Source organism: Mesoplodon mirus, assembly GCF_964341445.2.
Source record: "Mesoplodon mirus genome assembly, chromosome: 6".
In the NCBI taxonomy this organism is placed as follows: domain Eukaryota; kingdom Metazoa; phylum Chordata; class Mammalia; order Artiodactyla; family Ziphiidae; genus Mesoplodon; species Mesoplodon mirus.
Genome location: NC_138982.1, coordinates 136,087,162 through 136,107,852, shown reverse-complemented (window position 1 = coordinate 136,107,852; position 20,691 = coordinate 136,087,162). Strand labels below are relative to the sequence as shown.

The window sequence follows — 20,691 nt, the reverse complement described above, 5'->3', positions numbered from 1 at the left end:
GGGGCCTACCTGGAGGCTGGTGGAGGTAAGAAACAGGAGGATTACATGAGTTCTCCAAAAATACAGACATGGCATTTATAAATCTATTGTACAGTAACCAGACTCAAGCCTCAGGCCCAGGGCTGGGCCAGACTCCCAACCGAACGTAGCTGGGGGCGATGGGATTTCAAAGACCCTGGAAGCCATGAGGAGCCCTGCAGTGAAAACAAAGGAAAACACAGTTTTGCTTCACAAAATGGGAAATTGTTTAGGGGGAAGGATTGTCAAGAAGTATTCCCAGAAGCTTTGAGGGTCCTGTCTTTGCTGTCCTGTTGCCCTGTGGCTGAACACCAAACGGTGGTCCTTGAAAAGCAACACCATTTCCAGACAGCATCTGCTGCCGCAGGCTGGAACTCTGCCAAGCGCACCCTGGGGCGGCTCCCTAAGGCTCATCAAACAACTGCAGGTCCAAGCGGACCACGATCTCTCCCGTGGGAACTTCATGCAGCAGGAGACACTTTGTAACTGGACCCTTGGAACCCTGGTCCTTCTTGATGTCAGCCACGCGGATCTCCGTCCGGCCCAAAAAATCTGAAAGGAGAAACACACAGACCCTCCTCAGAGAGGATTCCTTCTCTTCAAGGCAGGTACTTGGTATATTGGGAATGTCCCAGCAAGTTGTTATACTCTTCCTTCTTCCAAAAGGGAGTTAGGTCAGTTTCCGAGAATCCAGGGACTACAATGACAGCATAATTTTTATTGTTTTTATTTTTTTAATAAATTTATTTATTTTATTTACTTATTTTTTGACTGCATTGGGTCTTTGTTGCTGCGCGCGGGCCCTCTCCAGTTGCGGCGAGCAGGGGCTACTCCTCGTTGCAGTGCAGGGTCTTCTCATTGCAGTGGCTTCTCTTGTTGCACAGCACGGGCTCTAGGCACATGGGCTTCAGTAGTTGTGGCATGCAAGCTTGGTAGTTGTGCCTTGGGGGCTCTAGAGTGCAGGCTCAGTAGCTGCTCTGCGGCATGTGGGATCTTCCCGGACCAGGGCTTGAACCCCTGTCCCCTGCATTGGCAGGCGAATTCTTAACTACTGCGCCACCAGGGAAGCCCAGCATAATTTCTAAATGAAGTGAAAACAAAAACGTACCAGGATGGGGATGACGGAGAGCCCAGAAGGAGCTCAAAACACACACTTTCCTCACACTCGAGGATCCCCAAAGGGCTATGAGCTTCCTGGGAGGCAATGCAGAACCAGATGTCCTATCAGCTGCACAATGTGCAACTTACATGAAATTTAAAGAAATTGCCCAGAAGAAAGTCGGCTATTTCTGGGACAAAAATTGGACAGTAGTTTCTCGCAGGGGTTGTCCCAGGAACATGCTTCGTGATGTTACACTCCTTTTCGAAAAGTCAAGGATGGTGAACAAGGGCTGGTCCTTATAATGCACCACTGTAAGTGCCAGAGAGCAAACTCGAGGGTGTGGGGAGGAGGTGACAGCGTGGGAGCTGCATGCTTCCAGCCATGCTCCCGGGACAATCTCAACACCACTTTGTATCAAATATTGAGTGTCAGTATGAGAATGGATGTGAGCGTGTTTGAAACCATTTTTGATGCTGTGCAAATGCACAATGGTGTTAAACGGGCCTCCAGACCATTAACTCCTTCATTTTTTCATTCAACAATTAGTTTTTGGAATATCCTATGATCCAGGAACACTTGTACGGGAAACAGCTTTTCTTTCAACGGTTAAAACCTGGGAATTTTTTCTGGTGGAAGATACCGGTTTATTTTGCCCCTTGTGCATTTCATGGAAATGATCTTTGAAGTAAGAACAATACTAGGATTTGCAATTTAAACTCTAGGGGAGCTGCCATTGTGTCGTGGTATTTCACTGCTACAAAAAAAAGAAATCCAACCTCAAGCCTTGATTTATCAGAATAAAAACTGCCAGTGAGGGACTTCCCTGGTAGCTCAGTGGTTGAGAATCCACCTGCCAATGCAGGGGACACGGGTTCAATCCCTGCTCTGGGAAGGTCCCACATGCCGCGGAGCAACTAAGCCTGTGTACAACAAGTACTGAGCCTGTGCTCTAGAGCCCGTAAGCCACAACTAGTGAGCACGCTCGCTGCAACTAGAGAAAGCATGTGCGCAGCATGGAAGACCCAACGCAGCCAAAAATAAATAAATAAAATAAATAAATTTAAAAACAAATTGCCATTGAAACACAGTGCTTAAGAGCCCAGACTTAAGAGTTAGATTGTTCTGGTCATGTTCTAACATTTAGCCAGCTATGTGACCATCTTTGGGCAATAATTAATAGTAACTAATTCACAATGAGATAATTCATATAAAAGTACTAAAAGACAAAAGCCACGTGGAGCAATTTAAGCCTTGCACAGATTATGCCTGCACTGGACCCTCACTCCTAGCACTTAATTTTACTCCTTTGAATATAATTAAGTTGAGACCGCAATCTTTAAACTTACTCTCTTATTTTTGTTGGGTTGAGGAAGGGAGAGAGAAGTTTCTCAGAATCATTGCCAGTCCCATTTTTTCCCCAGGCTCAAGCAGAAACAGAAAGTTGGTTGAAGGGATGATGCATCCAACACAATTCCATCCCTTTAATTAACCAGAAATGTCACCCAAAGGGCACTGATTGATTCTGCCACATTTTTTGTGGGCTACTGTTCTTCTTGCTCTACTGGCTAGTTTTATGAATTTTCACCATCGCTTTTAGCCAAGAACTAAAGAATTGGGCGGAGGCTTTGTGGTATAGCTCTCTCTGCATTTACTTGCTTTGGGGAAGCACAGGACCATGGTCTTTGTCTAGGGCAGCTGGACCACTCTAGACCAAGCATGCTTTGTCCACCTTCTCTGAGACAACCCGGCATCAGTGAAGGCCTCTTTCCAGGGGATGCTGAGTCTTGTCTTATGCCAACCTCATCTCTCTGGCAGGAAGCCCAAGAAATTCTGGGCACTAAGTTCCCAGGTAGAAAATATTTATCCATGAAAGCCAAGTGACAGCAAAAGGGGAAGGGTGCCTCGGGGCTGCTTTTTACTCACCGTCTGGAGAGAACTGGTCCCTCTCAAACACGGTGATGCAGAGGACCTCCTGCTCCAGGTCTTTGATGAAGAACTGGCAGTTGGAATTCCACTTGGGGTTCAGAGTGTCCTGGATTGTCTTGGTGATGTGACACTGGGAGCCCATGGTCACCTCGCAGTACGGGTTACTCTTTCCTAGAGGGAACAGAGCCTGCTTGGCTCCCGCGTGCCACCCAGCTCTCCTGGGTGAGCGTGGTGGGGTCACAGTCATGTGGCAGCTATCCCCGCTACACCCCTCATTTTGATCTCACTCCAATGCCACACTTAATAAGCTGCATAAAATGGAGAATCCAGGCGGAAACTCACACAATCCAGCATCATACTTAAAGTATACTACTTAACTATTCATAATACTTAAATAATTACATTAGTGGGCTTCAAAACTAAGCCTTTCCTGCCTCCTCACTTTAGCCCTAGATTGTGTCAAAACCACAGTCATCCCTCAGTATCCATGGGGACTAGTTCCAGAACCCTCCACAAATACCCAAATCCTCAGATGCTCAAGTCCCTTAGATAAAATGGTATAGTCTTTGCTACCCACATCCTCCCATATACTTTAAATCATCTCTAGATTACATGTAACACCTAATACAATGTAACTGCTATGTAAAACGTTGCCGGTGTGTGGCAAATTCAAGTTTTGCTTTTTGGAAAGTTTTCGAATTTTCTTCGAATATTTTCCATCAGCAGTTGGTTGAATCCGCAGGTTCAGAACCTGCAGATACAGAGGGGCTGACTGTATTGTGAAAGGGCAGCCACTCAGATCTCTCTCGAAAGCAAAACAGTGGAAAAGAATTAAAAAAAAAATTTTTTTAACAAGTGCTACAAAAACCAAGTCTGGAAGGAAATTGAGGATTCTGGAAATAGCACATTAGTTTTAAAGCCAGGTGGAGGGGATGCAGAAAAGGCTTCCACCACTAATATGTGCTAGAGGGGGCCTCTTGGGTCCTTACCGTGTGACCGACAGGGTTTCAGTTCAATGCCCTCAACCACGTTCACCATCAACCTTCCAATGCCTGTGGCCCTTTGGGAACGGACTATGACAGCAGGAGAAACAACACAAAATGCTCCTGTTTAGGATTTGCTGCCTTTCTGGTTTGCCTCATGATCCGTCTTATACTCCCCTGAAAGAACAATTCCCCAGCCCTACCCTGCCTTGAATTCTTGCTTCCTTGATCCTGGAATCTGCCCTCCACCCCTCACCCTGCACCCCGCTCTCCCTCTTCCACCTGCCTGCCCCCTCAGGCTCTCCCCTACCCCCAGGCCCATCTTCCAGCTCTAAGGGTTCTAGGCACAACCAAATGGCTCTCTGCCGCCACTCTGCGGGATCCCGGGCCCCCCTGCTCAGCGATGCATTTACCCAGGTACGCCTTCTCCCGCTTCTTCTTCTCCGTCTCTATGTAGAGTTCAGAAGCAGCTTTGATTTTCTGCACCCAAGCGGTCCTTGGAAAGGAAGAGACAGAATGGTGCCAAACAGAACTCAGGCTCCAGGTCTGTACAAATTCAGTTTCTAGGACTCTGCCTTGTTCGTTTGATTTTTACAACAAACGCTCAGCAAAGAAAGTCTGGTTTTATGTCCCACGGTGCTAATCATGATTTCTTCCATGCACAACAAAGGCACGAGTGACATTTTTACTGATGTACTCAAGACCTGAGTTTGCGTCCCCGTGGAAGAAAATCTATGATGATAAATGCTGCCCTGGAGGAGATGTTGGCAACACCTCCTCTTCCTTCCTTCTTGAAAAGCATCACATATTTGCCTAATCCAATAAGGCCAGAAGGATTTCTCTTACTAAACCATCCAAGGAAAGAAACCATTTCCCAGATAAGGAACCACTTTCTGTGAAAGAGCACACACACGCTGGGGAAAGCATCTTGGCTTTCCCCAACATCTTGGCGTGATGTTTTCGCCTTCCTTTTCCCGAGAAGCATATGCATGATGACTTTAGCCAATTTCCTGCTTTGGGGCACAAATGCTCTTGGAACGCTGTAGGTCTTATGTCAAGTTCACCCTTCAGAAAATAATCTGTTTCATTTGGCTCCGGGGCAGAACCTTGAAGATGAGATTAAAGCAAAAATGCCCATAGTTCTAGGATCCAGAATGTCTGTCCAGGGGAGCCAGCTGAGGAGTGGGGGGTCAGGATTAGGTGGTCCTATCAATCCCCAAATCACTTTCCTATTGGTTTCTGCCACCTGGGAAACCTTGGGAAACGAGATGCTCCATTTATCTCAAATTCTGACAATTGCTTTTTAAAAAATTCTCAAGCAAAATTCATTTCAATGCATTTTACTTTGCAGAATTCATGCCATGGGTCAAACTTCTGAGAGGCTCTAGAAAAACGTATTAAGACCGCCCCACCCTCATGCCCCCGCCCCACCTCCAGCCAGAGGGGATGGCATTGCAACTGAAGGAACGTTGGGACCTGCTGATTAATTAAATATGCCACGTCTGTCCTACACCTGGTGGGACCTGGGCGCCCAGTGCCGGTGAGGAGGCAGGTCTTACCTTTCGTTTATGCTTTCTGCTCGGAGCGTGTAGACTCGGTCAATGTGGGAAATGTGGAAGATGGGCTCATCCCCGGAAGGGTCAGTGGGTAATTTTACTAGAACCTCATTCAGGAAAATAGGCTGAAAAATAATGCACAGCCATTACTAAACCAGACTGGGGGCCGTGTATTGCAGTAAACTATGAGTATGTGTGTGTGCTTACGTGCACGTGTTCTAATAAACTAGACTGAGGGTGAGGGTGTGTGTGTGTATGTGTGTGTGTGTGTGTGTATCTGCGGCGGGGGTGGGAGGGTGTTTCAGTAAACTATACCAGAATAATGATTTTGTGTTCATATTAACTTTCAGATACTGCAACTTATAAATATGGATTTCCCCCCTCCATTTTGCGGGTATTTTTAAAGTCCTCCAGAATAAGAACTGATGGGTCTGTTTTTCTCATAGTATATCCTAATCAGCAGCCTCCATCAACTGTACCTCCAAGCAATTCTCTCCAAGTTGTTCATACAAAGCTGCTAGTGACAATCTACATAAGTACATTGTGCTTTTTCCCAAAATAAAGCTAACTGCTGCTTCAGAGAAAATTCTTCTGTGAAAAGACCCACACAGAGACAAGTTTAGGAAAACAATATCCCATGACACGAAGACACACAAACACAGCCAGGGCTTCCCTGGTGGCGCAGTGGTTGGGAGTCTGCCTGCCGATGCAGGGGACACGGGTTCGTGCCCCAGTCCGGGAGGATCCCATATGCCACGGAGCAGCTGGGCCCGTGAGCCATGGCTGCTGAGCCTGCGCATCCGGAGCCTGTGCTCCGCCACGGGAGAGGCCACAACAGTGAGAGGCCCGTGTACCGCAAAAAAAAAAAAAAAAACAAAAAAACAAAAACAAACCCACAGCCATGCACGTAGAAGCAGACCAAATAAACAGCTTAGGAAAATTCTCTAGACGTTGACTATTTAGATTGGCTTTTGCTGGAAAAAGGTGAGGGGCACAGATGTTCCAAACCATCTTGAGAAGTTTGGAGGGAGATCTGGGAATGTTCGGGAAATGGGTGCTTGAGTTCTAGTCTCGAGCTTTCCCACACCTGCCACACTAGACCGGGAACCCCACCAGGACAAGGCATACCTTCAACACATCTGGGGGACCCAGTAGCCACTTGACAGCTAATAGATGTTTCGTCGTTCCTTTTCTGATACTGCTGGACCTGTGATGCTGTGGTCACCCTAAATCCTGTCTCAGCCCCTGCACTTCCTGTATGCCACAGCCCCCAAACCCTGCTGAAATGCTCCTTTGGAAACTTCCTCCTCCCCCAAACGTCAACCCTGATGTTGCAATCTAGAATCAAACTTACGGTTTTGTACATTTTATACTGCAGGTTTGATTTGGGGCTGAAGACTTTGTCGGTGCCCGAAGAGCCCAGGGGCTTTATGATTTGGGTCAGCAGGAGGAAGTCATTGAAGAGGAAGCCATACAGTTCCTTGTTGCTCTTGGCCTTGTAGAGTTTCCCACTGTGCAGAAACTTGCGTGGTCCCAAGCAATTGGTCACTGAATTGAACACAAGTTGCTGAGAAAGAAAAACAAAACCCAAAGAAGACACGATGAAGTGAGGTCATTTTTTTGTTTCGTTTTTCTGCATCTGAAAGCATGGGCTCCATCAGAATCTGAGGCCTGTAACTTAGACTCAAATCAAGGACTGCTTTGAAAACTTCAGGCAGGGACTTTTGGAGCCAAGAAGGCAAGGTCGTGGTTCTGGAGATTCCACGTGTCAAGATGAACTTTGGCTATAATTCTTAATGCTTTTCCTTGAGGTCTGCTCAGTGTCTCAGGGCGACTGGTCCTTTTCTCCCTTGTATTTATTGGGGAAACTGGGCAGCAGGAAGAAAACACTCAGCCCTCTCCCTCCTTGATGGATATGTGCTGTGTGCAGGCCAGTCCGCCGGAGGTGGCGTGAACCAGCTCCAATGATGGCCCTGCACAGGCTCAGACAGTCCTACGCGGTTCTGGAAAGCAGCAGCGACTCTCTCTGTACAGTTCCACAGGACAAATGCTACTTTCCAAGGCTCAGCTTGAGTCCAGGCCCCTACCACATGGGTGGACTACAAAACTCAGTGGTGCTGACAGATGCCTCAAAGCCAAGCAGAACAGACACTGTTGGTGTCCATTAAATCTCACCCAACTCACTGGTCCTGAAAATGTGAAGGGGACAGGTCATCCCCCTGGGCTCTATCATCTCATGCTCTATCATCCCCCCTGGGCGCCATCATCTCCTGTGAGCAGGTTCTAAAGGGGCAGATGGAGACTGTAGAAGATATGACCCCACTAAGGCCCCCCTTTTGGATAGCAGGGGAGAGACTGAGGGAGGGGAAGGCCACAGCTGTGCCCAGGAAGTGATACGATCCAGGCAGGAGTCAGAACTTCAGGTCTCCACCTGCCCACACTTGGGCCCCAGGGGTATCCTCCATCCAGCAGCCTTCAAGGCTGAGGCTCTCTCCAGAGCTATGCACCCTACAGACCTCCCTGAGAAGAGTATTAATGAAGAGGTGACAGTTCACAACACACATTCCCCAAGAGATGCTGCTGGCCACCTGTCTGCCTCCAGTGTGGGAGAAAGAATCAGTGGGGCCTCTATGACCAGAGACCTATAGGCAGCAAGGAAGAGTGACCAGTCCACTCTGTTCTCAGGTACAAGGAGGGACAAGAGCCTCTAACCTCCCACTGCGGTTCTGAGGGAGCCCCAAGGACTGAAGGTGACACCACAAAGGGAGCCTTCAAAGGATGTCAATCTAGCCCTTCTTACTCACCAAGAGAGAGTTCAAGCCACTTGGGGGCAATGAATCTAGCAATTCACTTGGATGACATAGAGGTGAGGTGGTTTATTCACACTCAAAGGTTAGAGCCTCCAACTGGCCAGGCTAACACTGAACATATGTGAATTGGGAACAGTCTTGATAGTTCTTGATCTTAAGACAAGAATGCCAAAGATGGCATTTATTTGAAACTTAATCACCGGTGTGTGTCCAGATCTGGGCCAGGAAACGGAAGCCAACACGCCCCCTCCCCACGATCGTGAACCCTGACTGTACAGACAAAACAGACCATACAGAAAGCTGGTGTACAATAGCCAGGAAGGATCGATCACTAAAGAAGGACAACAGTCTATTTCAAAGAGGGTATATACATCACAAAAAAGCAAATGACAAGAGTTTATTTTATTCTTAATGTTTTGAGGGGTTTTTTTTGGCCGTGCCATGTGGCATGCGGGATCTTAGTCCCCCAAGCCCATGCCCCTGCAGTGGAAGTGTGGAGTCCTAACCACTGGACCACCAGGGAATTCCCTATTCTTAATGTTCTAAGATGAAGACCCAGGCCTCACTGAGTCCCGTGACTGCAGCCCTAAGACTCAGGGAAGGACCCCTTTAAAAGTGCACAGCGAGGGGAACTCCCCAGTGGTCCATTGGTTAGGACTCTGTACTTTCACTGCTGGGGCTGGGTTCGATCCCTGGTCGGGGAACTAAGATCCTGCAAGCCATGCAGTGTGGCAAAAAGAAAGACAGAGAAAAAGAAAGAAAGGAAGAAAGAAAGAAAGAAAGAAAGAAAGAAAGAAAGAAAGAAAGAAAGAAAGAAAGAAAGAAAGAAAGGGAACATTGAAAAAAAAAAGAAAAAGTGCATAGTTGCACTTCAGGCTGGCAGATTCAGGAGCTGTTCAAGTCTACTGTCTTCAGGATCAAGTTAATGCTCCTTGGAATGATACACAGCCTTTCCTTGCCCTGGCTTCAACTTGCCTTAAAGCTTATCACCTATCACCCTACATTGCTCACCCAAGTCCTGCACAGGCTGTGCCCTCCACTGAAATGCCCTCCCCCTGGATTCTCTCCTGGAGAGGTATCTTCATCCTTCAACACCCAGCCTAGTGTCACCTTCTCCAACATGTCCCTGAATCCCTCCAAGATGGTTCCTTCCTCCATGAGTGTCCAACAGCACTTGGCACCTAGATCTGCCTCATAATGTCTCACATTGTGTGGTAAAAATTGGTTTGATCCCTCTACTTGGTCCAGGACTGTAGGCTTCTCGAGATGGTGTAGGTCACATCTTATTGATTTCCATGTCCTCAGTGTTTAGTACTGAGCAAGGCACATGGGCAGGTGCTCAGTAAATGTTTATTGAATGAATGAATGAATAAGTAAGCCAACCAACCAGTGAATGCCCCTGGATTGCTTATCAACACAGTTCCAAAATGGGAACCCACATCTATCACCTCGGTTTCCACATGGCTGCTTCCATAACTTGGTTATCCCACACCTTCGTGGAAGGGGGACAGGAGGCAGGGCAGGGAGGAAGCAGTGGTGTAACTTCCTCAGGTAGTGAATGCCTTTGAAGCTTGTAAGAAGGAAGGAGCCACAGGGAGAGTGGGTGAGGGAGACAGTCTGCCTGGGCATTTTGGTAAACCCTAGTCAATGGTGTGTGTGCATGAATGTGTGAATGTATGTGTGTATCTGTGTGTGTGTACAGAGGCAAAGAGAAAGAGAGTGAGAACAGGCAGAAAGAATGAATGAGACTAAAGTAAAGATAAGGGATAAGAAGAGAATCAAATACTACAGGAGAGACTCTGTTTCTGGTAGTATGGTGGACTAGAGTGTGACTCACCCAGTGAAAAATTTCAGAACCGAATAAAATATAGAACTGTAGTTTTTAAATGCAAGTGAAGTGGTAATAATTAAAAATGAAAATAAGAAATTTGCAGAGGCCAAAAACAGCATGAAAATGTGAACCCTGGAAGATAAACAAGCCCCTAAGCTGGCTTTAGCCCTGAGAGTCTTTCTTAAATCTGGTGACCTTAAGCTTCCATTTTAAAGGCTATGGAGGGTGCAAGAGACAGGAGATATATCCAGGGCCCACATGAGATAATAGGAGATCCCAAAAAGCTGGACTCCAAAGGAAGAATGACAAGTAAACTCAGCACAGAAGGGATGAGCAAGAAAACTTGCTTGTTTTTGAACTTGGTGTAAGTGGAGGGAAAAAAAATGTCCCTGAGAATTTGTAACCACAATGCAGTTCTCACTTAAGTTTACAACCACAATTCACACACTAGTGTGATCTGAAAATCCCTCTATATTTAATTTAGGGTGATCCTGGTAGCTAGCGATCCTTGCAGGAGGAATACAACTTCAGACCTCAAAGATCCCACAAATAAAGTTCCAAGGAATGTTGAGCTCACAATCAAAAATCAAAGTACATACAGAGAAACAGACATGTGTGGTGAGAACTAGCAGAAGCAACAGACAAAACAGTGAAACTTGTAACCTGAGTTAATGGAATGATCAGATCTGAAATATATAAGAATATATCTAAAATGTGTTAGGAAATAAATGAGAAGCACGGTCATTTGTGAGAAGAACAAGACAGGAAAGAAACCAGCAGATTAGAGAAAATAACTAGAATGCTGGAAAGGGTAAAAGAAAATAATTGAAATAAAAACTCAGTAGATGGATTAAACAGCAGATTAGAAGCAGCTGGAGAGAGAATTAGCAAACTGGAGGCCAACGGGGAGGACAATTCATGTTTTTTTCTCATCCTCCTTCAGGCCAGTTGCCAAGGCTCAGTGGGGGAGACCCAGGTCACACCCTAAGGCACTACCTCAGACAGGCCTTCACACTGCACATGGGCCTGGATCCACTCCAGCCGGTCTGAGTTCTCCTTCTCCCGCACCCCTTCGTTCACCTGGGAGCACAGCTCCTCTGCCTTCTCCAGGGCGTGTTTCAAGTGGCTGTGGTCTGGGTGGTTTTCAGGAGTGTTTTCCAGGATCTACATTGGAGAACAGAAGACAACATCCTTAGGCTGTGTGGGTGAGCCTGTGGTTCACTGTCCTGGAAGGCCAGACCCAACAGAGGCAGGGCATAGCACAGACCTTTCCTGAACAGTGCCCACAAGAGCAACTGCAGCTCTAAGCACCCACCTTGGCAATGACATGGAGAGAGATGACCACTCTTTGTTGGCAGGGGACCCTTGGGGGGCAGGGGCTGCCACATTATCTATACTTGGGGTATGAGGAGGGCAGTGGCTACAGCAAGGGCAATATTGCACCACATGTGGCTTTCTCCCTGGAGAATGGCTCTTTCCTGGGTTCATGCACAGCTGTAGGCGTCTATGGACCCATGGAACTGCATGCTAATGGGTGCATCTGAGCAAAGGCATTTTTCTGGATAAATTATTCCAAGCCAATGGTTAAACATGCCAGCTCTAGAGCAAGACCTCCTGGGTTAAAATCCCTGCCCTGCCACTGACCAGCCATGATATGGGTCAGTCACATAAATATTCTGAGCCTTATTTTCCTAATATGAAAAATGGGGATACTAATAGCACCTCCTTTATAAGGTTGTTTGGAGGACTAAATGGCTTGATACAAGTAAAGCACTTTGTAAAGTACCTGGCCCTTTGAAGGTACTCAGTAAGTGATAGCAGTTACCATCAGACTCTCAAAGGACTTTGAGGACATTGAGAACAGTCATCATGAGGAAAGACACTAAGAATGAAGAAAGATCCTAAGCCATCTTTGCAATGTACTAGGATTATGTTGAGGGTGTACTTGCCCAGGCCTTGTCCATATACAAATAAGTCAAGTGGGCTTTACCCTGCATCGTATCTCAACCTTAGGGCATACTTTGGTTTAAAGTCCTAAGGAGGCACCCAATTTGAGGAAAACACCCAATCTGGGCCCTGTGTGTCCACCAATCATCTCCAAACAACAACTCCAGCCCCAAGTGTATCCTGGATGTACATTAGCGTCCCTCTGAAAAGTCCTGATGCCTCAACTCTGACCATACCAGAATCCCCAGGGATGGGACCCAAGCACTGGAATTTTCTAGAGCTCGCTGGGTGACTCTAACGTACAGCCAAGACTGAGGACAACTGCTCTCGATGGGAAGCCCACATAGCTGAATTGTGTGGATTCTTTTTTTGTTTGTTTTTTGTTTTTCAAAATGAAAATAGGTTTATGTTTTTTCTCATTGTAAAATTATTATTGTATAAAATTTAGAAAATTTAGAAAGTTATTAAAAACCACCCATAACTGAACCATCTGGAAATAACCCCAGCCTACCGATTCGTTAATACACTCTGCGTAGATATAAATACATATAGTTTAAAAAAATAAATATTGGATCATACTACCATACTACACTGTACCATTTTGTACTTGCTTCTTTCCCACTTCATGTCAGTTATAGCAGAGCATTTAGTGTCCACTTTATATGGACCTAGATCTTCATTTTATTATTTTTTAATTGAAGTATATAGAGCATCATTTTAAAGATTCTATAATATGTCATTGTAAGGATGAACCACAATGCATTTAAACAGTTTCCTTCCCATAAAACTTCATGTTTCCAATTTTTCAATATTTCTCTGATCATTTCTTTAGAATAAATTCCTAGAGATGGTAGTGCTGAGCCAAAGAGAACGTGGAGTTTGATCGCCCTCCAAAAGGCTGAACCAGTCTACCTTCCACAAGCAAAGCAGACAACACTGAGGACTCACAATCTTTTCAATATATGCCTACCTGGCAAGCCAAAAGCAGGTATTTTCTTGTTTGGTTATGCATTTCTTTTATTACCAGAGAATTTGAATTTTGTGTACACTTAGTACGTAAGTACACTAAATGATAAAGGTAACATTTATATACGGCTTAGTAGGAGCCAGACATACATATATTCACTCAGTTGATTTCTCACAACCCTATGCCGTAGGTACTATTAGCATACCTATTTTACATATAAGGGAACTGAGGCCCAGAGAAGTTAAGTAACTTGCCCAAAGGCACACAGGAGTGGTACCAAGATTCAAATACAAGCAGCCTGGTCCCTGACATCATTTTTTTAAATTATTTTTTTAACATCTTTTTTTTTTTTTTTTTTGCAGTACGCAGGCCTCTCACTGCTGTGGCCTCTCCCATTGCGGAGCACAGCCTCCGGACGCGCAGGCTCAGCAGCCATGGCTCACAGGCCCAGCCACACCGCGGCATGTGGGATCTTCCCGGACCGGGGCACGAATCTGTATCCCCTGCATCGGCAGGCAGACTATCAACCACTGCACCACCAGGGAAGCCCCTTTTAACATCTTTATTGGAGTATAATTGCTTTACAATGGTATGTTAGTTTCTGCTGTATAACAAAGTGAATCAGCTATACATATACATATATCCCCATATCTCCTCCCTCTTGCGTCTCCCTCCCACCCTCCCTATCCCACCCCTCTAGGTGGTCACAAAGCACCGAGCTGATCTCCCTGTGCTATGCGGCTGCTTCCCACTAGCTATCTATTTTACATTTGGTAGTGTATATATGTCCATGACACTCTCTCACTTCGTCCCAGCTTACCCTTCCCACTCCCTGCGTCCTCAGGTCCATTCTCAACATCTGTGTATCAATTTACATTCCCACCAACAGTGTAAGAGTGTTCCCTTTTCTCCATGCCCTCTCCAGCATTTATTGTTTGTACATTTTTTGATGATGGCCATTCTGACCGGTGTGAGGTGATACCACATTATAGTTTTGATTTGCATTTCTCTAATCATTAGTGATGTTGAGCATCCTTTCATGTGTCTGTTGGCAATCTGTATATCTTCTTTGGAGAAATGTCTATTTAGGTCTTCTGCACATTTTTGGTTTTGGTTGTTGTTGTGTTTTTTTGTTTTTTTGAATTTTATTTATTTTTTTATACAGCAGGTTCTTATTAGTCATCAATTTTATACACATCAGTGTATACATGTCAATCCCAATCGCCCAATTCATCACACACCACCACCACCATATCCCCACCGCTTTCCCCCCTTGGTGTCCATATGTTTGTTCTCTACATCTGTGTCTCAATGTCTGCCCTGCAAACCAGTTCATCTGTACCATTTTTCTAGGTTCCACATACCTGCATTAATATATGATATTTTTTTTTCTTTCTGACTTACTTCACTCTGTATGACAGTCTCTAGATCCATCCACGTCTCAACAAATGACCTAATTTCATTACTTTTTATGGCTAAGTAATATTCCATTGTATACACGTACCACATCTTCTTTATCCATTCATCTGTCGATGGGCAATTAGGTTGCTTCCATGACCTGACTATTGTAAATAGTGCTGCAATGAACATTGGGGTGCATGTGTCTTTTTGAATTATGGGTTTCTCTGGGTATATGCCCAGTACTGGGATTGTTGGGTCATATGGTAATTCTATTTTTAGTATTTTAAGGAATCTCCATACTATTCTCCATAGTGGCTGTATCAATTTACATTCCCACCAATAGTGCAAGAGGGTTCCCTTTTCTCCACACCCTCTCCAGCATTTGTTGTTTGTAGATTTTCTGATGATGCCCATTCTAACTGCTGTGAGGTGATACCTCATTGTAGTTTTGATTTGTATTTCTCTAATTCTTAGTGATGTTGAGCAGCTTTCCGTGTGCTTCTTGGCCATCTGTATGTCTTCTTTGGAGAAATGTTTATTTAGGTCTTCTGCCCATTTTTGGATTTGGTTGTTTGTTTTTTAATATTGAGCTGCATGAGTTGCTTATATATTTTGGACATTAATCCTTTGTCTGTTGATTCATTTGTAAATATCTTCTCCCGTTCTAAGGGTTGTCTTTTCGTCTTATTTATGGTTTCCTTTGCTGTGCAAAAGCTTTGAAGTTTCATTAGGTCCCATTTGTTTATTTTTGTTTTTATTTCCATTACTCTAGGAGGTGGATCAAAAAAGATCTTGCTGTGATTTATGTCAAAGAGTGTTCTTCCTATGTTTTCCTCTAAGAGTTTTATAGTGTCTGGTCTTACATTTAGGTCTCTAATCCATTTTGAGTTTATTTTTATGTATGGTGTTAGGGAGTGTTCTAATTTCATTCTTTTACATGTAGCTGCCCATTTTCCCAGCACCAATTATTGAAGAGACTGTCTTTTCTCCATTGTATATCCTTGCCTCCTTTGTCATAGATTAGCTGACCATAGATGCATGGGTTTATCTCTGGGCTTTCTATCTTGTTCCATTGATCTATATTTCTGTTTTTGTGCCAGTACCATATTGTCTTGATTACTGTAGCTTTGTAGTATAGTCTAAAGTCAGGGAGTCTGATTCCTCCAGCTCCACTTTTTCCCCTCAAGGCTGCTTTGGCTATTCGGGGTCTGTTGTGTCTCCATACAAATTTTAAGACTTTTTGTTCTAGTTCTGTAAAAAATGCCAATGGTAATTTGATAGGGATTGCATTGAATCTGTAGATTGCTTTGGGTAGTATAGTCATTTTTATAATAAAGATTCTTCCAATCCAAGAACATGGTATATCTCTCCATCTGTTGGTATCATCTTTAATTTCTTTCATCAGTGTCTTACAGTTTTCTGCATACAGGTCTTTTGTCTCCCTAGGTAGGTTTATTCCTAGATATTTTATTCTTTTTTTTGCAATGGTAAATGGGAGTGTTTCCTTAATTTCTCTTTCAGATTTTTCATCATTAGTATATAGGAATGCAAGAGATTTCTGTGCATTAATTTTGTAACCTGCAACTTTACCAAATTCATTGATTAGCTCTAGTAGTTTTCTGGTGGCATCTTTAGGATTCTGTATGTATAGTATCATGTCATCTGCAAACAGTGACAGTTTTACTTCTTCTTTTCCAATTTGTATTCCTTTTATTTCTTTTTCTTCTCTGATTGCCGTGGCTAGGACTCCCAAAACTATGTTGAATAATAGTGGTGTGAGTGGACATCCTTGTCTTCTTCCTGATCCTAGAGGAAATGCTTTCAGTTTTTCACCATTGAGAATGATGTTTGCTGTGGGTTTGTTGTATATGGCCTTTATTATGTTGAGGAACGTTCCCTCTATGCCCACTTTCTGGAGAGTTTTTTTATCATAAATGGGTGTTGAATTTTGTCAAAAGCTTTTTCTGCATCTATTGAGATGATCATATGGTTTTTATTCTTCAGTTTGTTAATATAGTGCATCACATTGATTGATTTGCATATATTGAAGAATCCTTGCATCCCTGGGATAAATCCCACTTGATCACGGTGTATGATCCTTTTAATGTGTTGTTGGATTCTGTTTGCTAGCATTTTATTGATGATTTTTGCATCTACATTCATCAGTGATATTCATCTGTAATTTTCTTTTTTTGTAGTATCTTTGTCTGGTTTTGGTATCAGGGTGATGGTGGCCTTATAGAATGAGTTTGGGAGTGTTCCTTCCTCCACAATTTTTTGGAAGAGTTTGAGAAGGATGGGTTTTAGCTCTTCTCTAAATGTTTGATAGAATTCACCTGTGAAGCCATCTGGTCTGGGCTTTTGTTGCAAGTTTTTTTTTTCAGTACACGGGCCTCTCACTGTTGTGGCCTCTCCCATTGCGGAGCACAGGCTCCGGACGTGCAGGCTCAGTGGCCATGGCTCACGGGCCCAGCTGCTCCGCGGCATGTGGGATCTTCCTGGACCAGGGCACGAACCCGTGTCCCCCAGATTGGCAGGGGGACTCTCAACCACTGCGCCACCAGGGAAGCCCTTGTTGGAAGATTTTTAATCACAGTCAATGCTTGTGATTGGTCTGTTTATATTTTATATTTCTTCCTGGTTCAGTCTCAGAAGGTAAAATTTTCTAAGAATTTTACCATTCTTCCAGGTTGTCCATTTTATTGGCATATAGTTGCTTGTAGTAATCTCTCACGATCTTTTGTATTTCTGCAGGGTCAGTTGTTACTACTCCTTTTTCATTTCTAAGCCTATTGATTTGTCTTCTCCCTTTTTTTCCTGATAAGTCTGGCTAATGGTTTATCAATTTTGTTTATCTTCTCAAAGAACTAGCTTTTAGTTTTATTTATCTTTTCTTTTGTTTCCTTCATTTCTTTTTCATTATTTCTGATCTGATTTTTATGATTTCTTTCCTTCTGCTAACTTCGGGGTTTTTTTGTTCTTCTTTCTCTAACTGCTTTAGGTGTAAAGTTAGGTTGTTTATTTGAGATGTTTCTTGTTTCTTGAGGTAGGATTGTATTGCTGTAAACTTCCCTCTTAGAACTGCTTTTGCTGCATCCCATAGGCTTTGGGTCATCATGTTTTCATTGTCATTTGTTTCTAGGTATTTTTTTATTTTCTCTTTAATTTCTTCAGTGATCTCTTGGTTATTTAGTAGTGTATTGTTTAGCTTCCATGTATTTGTATTTTTTACAGTTTTTTCCCTATAATTGATATCTAGTCTCATAGAGCTGTGGTCAGAAAAGATACCTGATACAATTTCAATTTTCTTAAATTTACCAAGGCTTGATTTGTGACCCAAGATATGGTCTATCCTGGAAAATGTTCCATGAGCACTTGAGCAGAAACTGTATTCTGTTGTTTTTGGATGGAATGTCCTATAAATATCAATTAAGTCCATCTTGTTTAGCGTATCATTTAAAGCTTGTGTTTCCTTATTTATTTTCATTTTGGATGATCTCTTCACTGGTGAAGGTGGGAGGTTAAAGTTCCCTACTATAATTGTGTTACTGTCGATTTCCCATTTTATCACTGTTAGCATTTGCCTTATGTATTGAGGTGGTCCTACATTGGGTGCATAAATATTTACAATTGTTATATTTTCTTCTTGGATTGATCCCGTGATCATTATGTAGTGTCCTTCTTTGTCTCTTGTAATAGTCTTTATTTTAAAGTCTATTTTATCTGATATGAGAATTGCTACTCCAGCTTTCTTTTGATTTCCATTTGCATGGAATATCTTTTTCCATCCCCTCACTTCCCGTCTGTATGTTTCCCTACAGACTTCTGTCTGTAGGTCTGAAGTGGGTCTCTTGTAGACAGCATATATATGGGTCTTGTTTTTGTATCCATTCACCCAGTCTATGTCTTTTGGTTGGAGCATCTAATCCATTTACATTTAAGGTAGTTATCGATATGTGTGTTCCTATTACGATTTTCTTAATTGTTCTGGGTTTGTTATTGTAGGTCTTTTCCTTCTCTTGAAGATCCTGCTTAGAGAAGTTTAGCATTTGTTGTAAAGCTGGTTTGGTGGTGCTGAATTCTCTTAGTTTTTGCTAGTCTGTAAAGTTTTTTTTTTTTTTTTTTTTTTTTTTTTTTTTGCTGTACGCGGGCCTCTCACTGCTGTGGCCTCTCCCGTTGCGGAGCACAGGCTCCAGACACACAGGCTCCGCGGCCATGGCTCGCGGGCCCAGCCGCTCCGCGGCATGTGGGATCTTCCGGGATCGGGGCACGAACCCGTGTCCCCTGCATCGGCAGGCGGACTCTCAACCACTGCGCCACCAGGGAAGCCCTGTAAAGGTTTTAATTTCTCTGTTGAATCTGAATGAGATCCTTGCTGGGTAGAGTAATCTTGGTTGTAGGTATTTTCCTTTCATCACTTTAAATATGTCCTGCCACTCCCTTCTGGCTTGCAGAGTTTCTACTGAAAGATCAGCTCTTAACCTTGTGGGGATTCCCTTTTTATGTTATTTGTTGCATTTCCCTTGTTGCTCTTAATATTTTTTCTTTGTATTTAATTTTTGATAGTTTGATTAATATGTGTCTTGGCATGTTTCTCCTTGGATTTATCCTGTAGAGGACTCTCTGTGCTTCCTGGACTTGATTAATTATTTCCTTTCCCATATTAGGGAAGTTTTCAGTTATAAGCTCTTCAAATTTTTTCTCAGTCCCTTTCTTTTTCTCTTCTTCTTCTGGGACCCCTATAATTCGAATGTTGGTGCATTTAATGTTGCCCCAGAGGTCTCTGAGACTGTCCTCAATTCTCTTCATTGTTTCTTCTTTATTCTGCTCTGCGGTAGTTACTTCTACTATTTTATCTTCCAGATCACTTATCCGTTCTTCTGCCTTAGTTATTCTGTTATTGATTCCTTCTAGAGAATTTTTACTTCCATTTATTGTGTTGTTCATCATTGTTTGTTTTCCCTTTAGTTCTTCTATGTCCTTGTTAAACGTTTCTTGTACTTTCTCCATTCTATGTCCGAGATTTTGGATCATCTTTACTATCATTACTCTCAATTCTTTTTCGGGTAGACTGCCTATTTCCTCTTCACTTGTTTGGTCTGGTGGGTTTTTACTTTGCTCCTTCATCTGCTGTGTGCTTCTCTGCCTTCTCATTTTGCTTAACTTACTGTGCTTGGGGTCTCCTTTTCCCAGGCTGCAGGTTCATAGTTCCAGTTGTGTTTGGTGTCTGCCCCCAGTGGCTAAGGTTGGTTCAGTGGGTTGTGTAGGCTTCCTGGTGGAGGGGACTGGTGCCTGTGTTCTGGTGGATGAAGCTGGATCTTGTCTTTCTGGTGGGCAGGACCACATCCAGTGGTGTGTTTTGGCGTGTCTGTGGCCTTATTATGATTTTAGGCAGCCTCTCTGCTAATGGGTGGGGTTGTGTTCCTGTCTTGCTAGTTGTTTGGCATAGGGTGTCCAGCACTGTAGCTTGCTGGTCGTTGAGTGGAGCTGGGTGTTGGCGTTGAGATGGAGATCTGTGGGAGAGCTTTTGCCATTTGATATTATGTGGGTCCGAGAGGTCTCTGGTGAACCAGTGTCCTGAACTCAGCTCTCCCATCTCAGAGGCTCAGGCCTGACACCCAGACGGAGCACCAAGACCCTGTCAGCCCCATGGATTTTTTTCATTTCCTCTGTGCTCAGTCTAGTTCCACTTGCTCATAGAGGGCCACATTCAGAGGCCTCCCCCCGGCACTTCAGACCAGACTTTCTCATGGGAAATGGTGACAGTGACACCTCAGCTCGAGGGCAATAGTTGTGACTCTTCTTCTCAGTCCAGTTTCATGTGCTTATAGGGTGTCGTGTGCAGAGGCTTTTTGCCTAACCTGTCAGATCACAGATTCCACAGCAAACTTCTGCTCGACACCTCATTCAAGATGACAACATGTTCCTTACCGCTATTCTACACTCCTCTCAGAAATGTCTAGTTGTATATTTTACCTATTTTTCTATTAGGGTATTTGTCTTTTTCATTCTGAGTTATAAGAGTGCTTGAGATGACCGATAGATAGATAGATAGATAGATAGATAGATAGATAGATAGATAGATATTATAGATAGATAATCCATGTATATTTCAATATCTTCTTATATACTGTTAAAATCTATTTACTC

The 20,691-nt window shown here is 43.8% G+C and overlaps 1 protein-coding gene across 1 annotated transcript in view; it reads right to left on the bottom strand.

Annotated features, from left to right (window-relative positions):
* Positions 1–242: 242 nt before the first annotated feature.
* Positions 243–20,691, bottom strand: part of ITSN1 (intersectin 1) — a 244,597-nt gene continuing 224,148 nt past the window's right edge. Inside the window, exons 34-40 of the mRNA XM_082625531.1 lie at positions 11,223–11,390; positions 6,940–7,152; positions 5,589–5,710; positions 4,443–4,525; positions 4,036–4,119; positions 3,044–3,217; positions 243–570 (exon numbers count right to left, since the gene is read on the bottom strand). Of these exons, the coding sequence (XP_082481657.1) occupies positions 422–570; positions 3,044–3,217; positions 4,036–4,119; positions 4,443–4,525; positions 5,589–5,710; positions 6,940–7,152; positions 11,223–11,390 (993 nt within the window). The 3' untranslated portion in view covers positions 243–421. The remainder of the gene's footprint in view (positions 571–3,043; positions 3,218–4,035; positions 4,120–4,442; positions 4,526–5,588; positions 5,711–6,939; positions 7,153–11,222; positions 11,391–20,691) is intronic.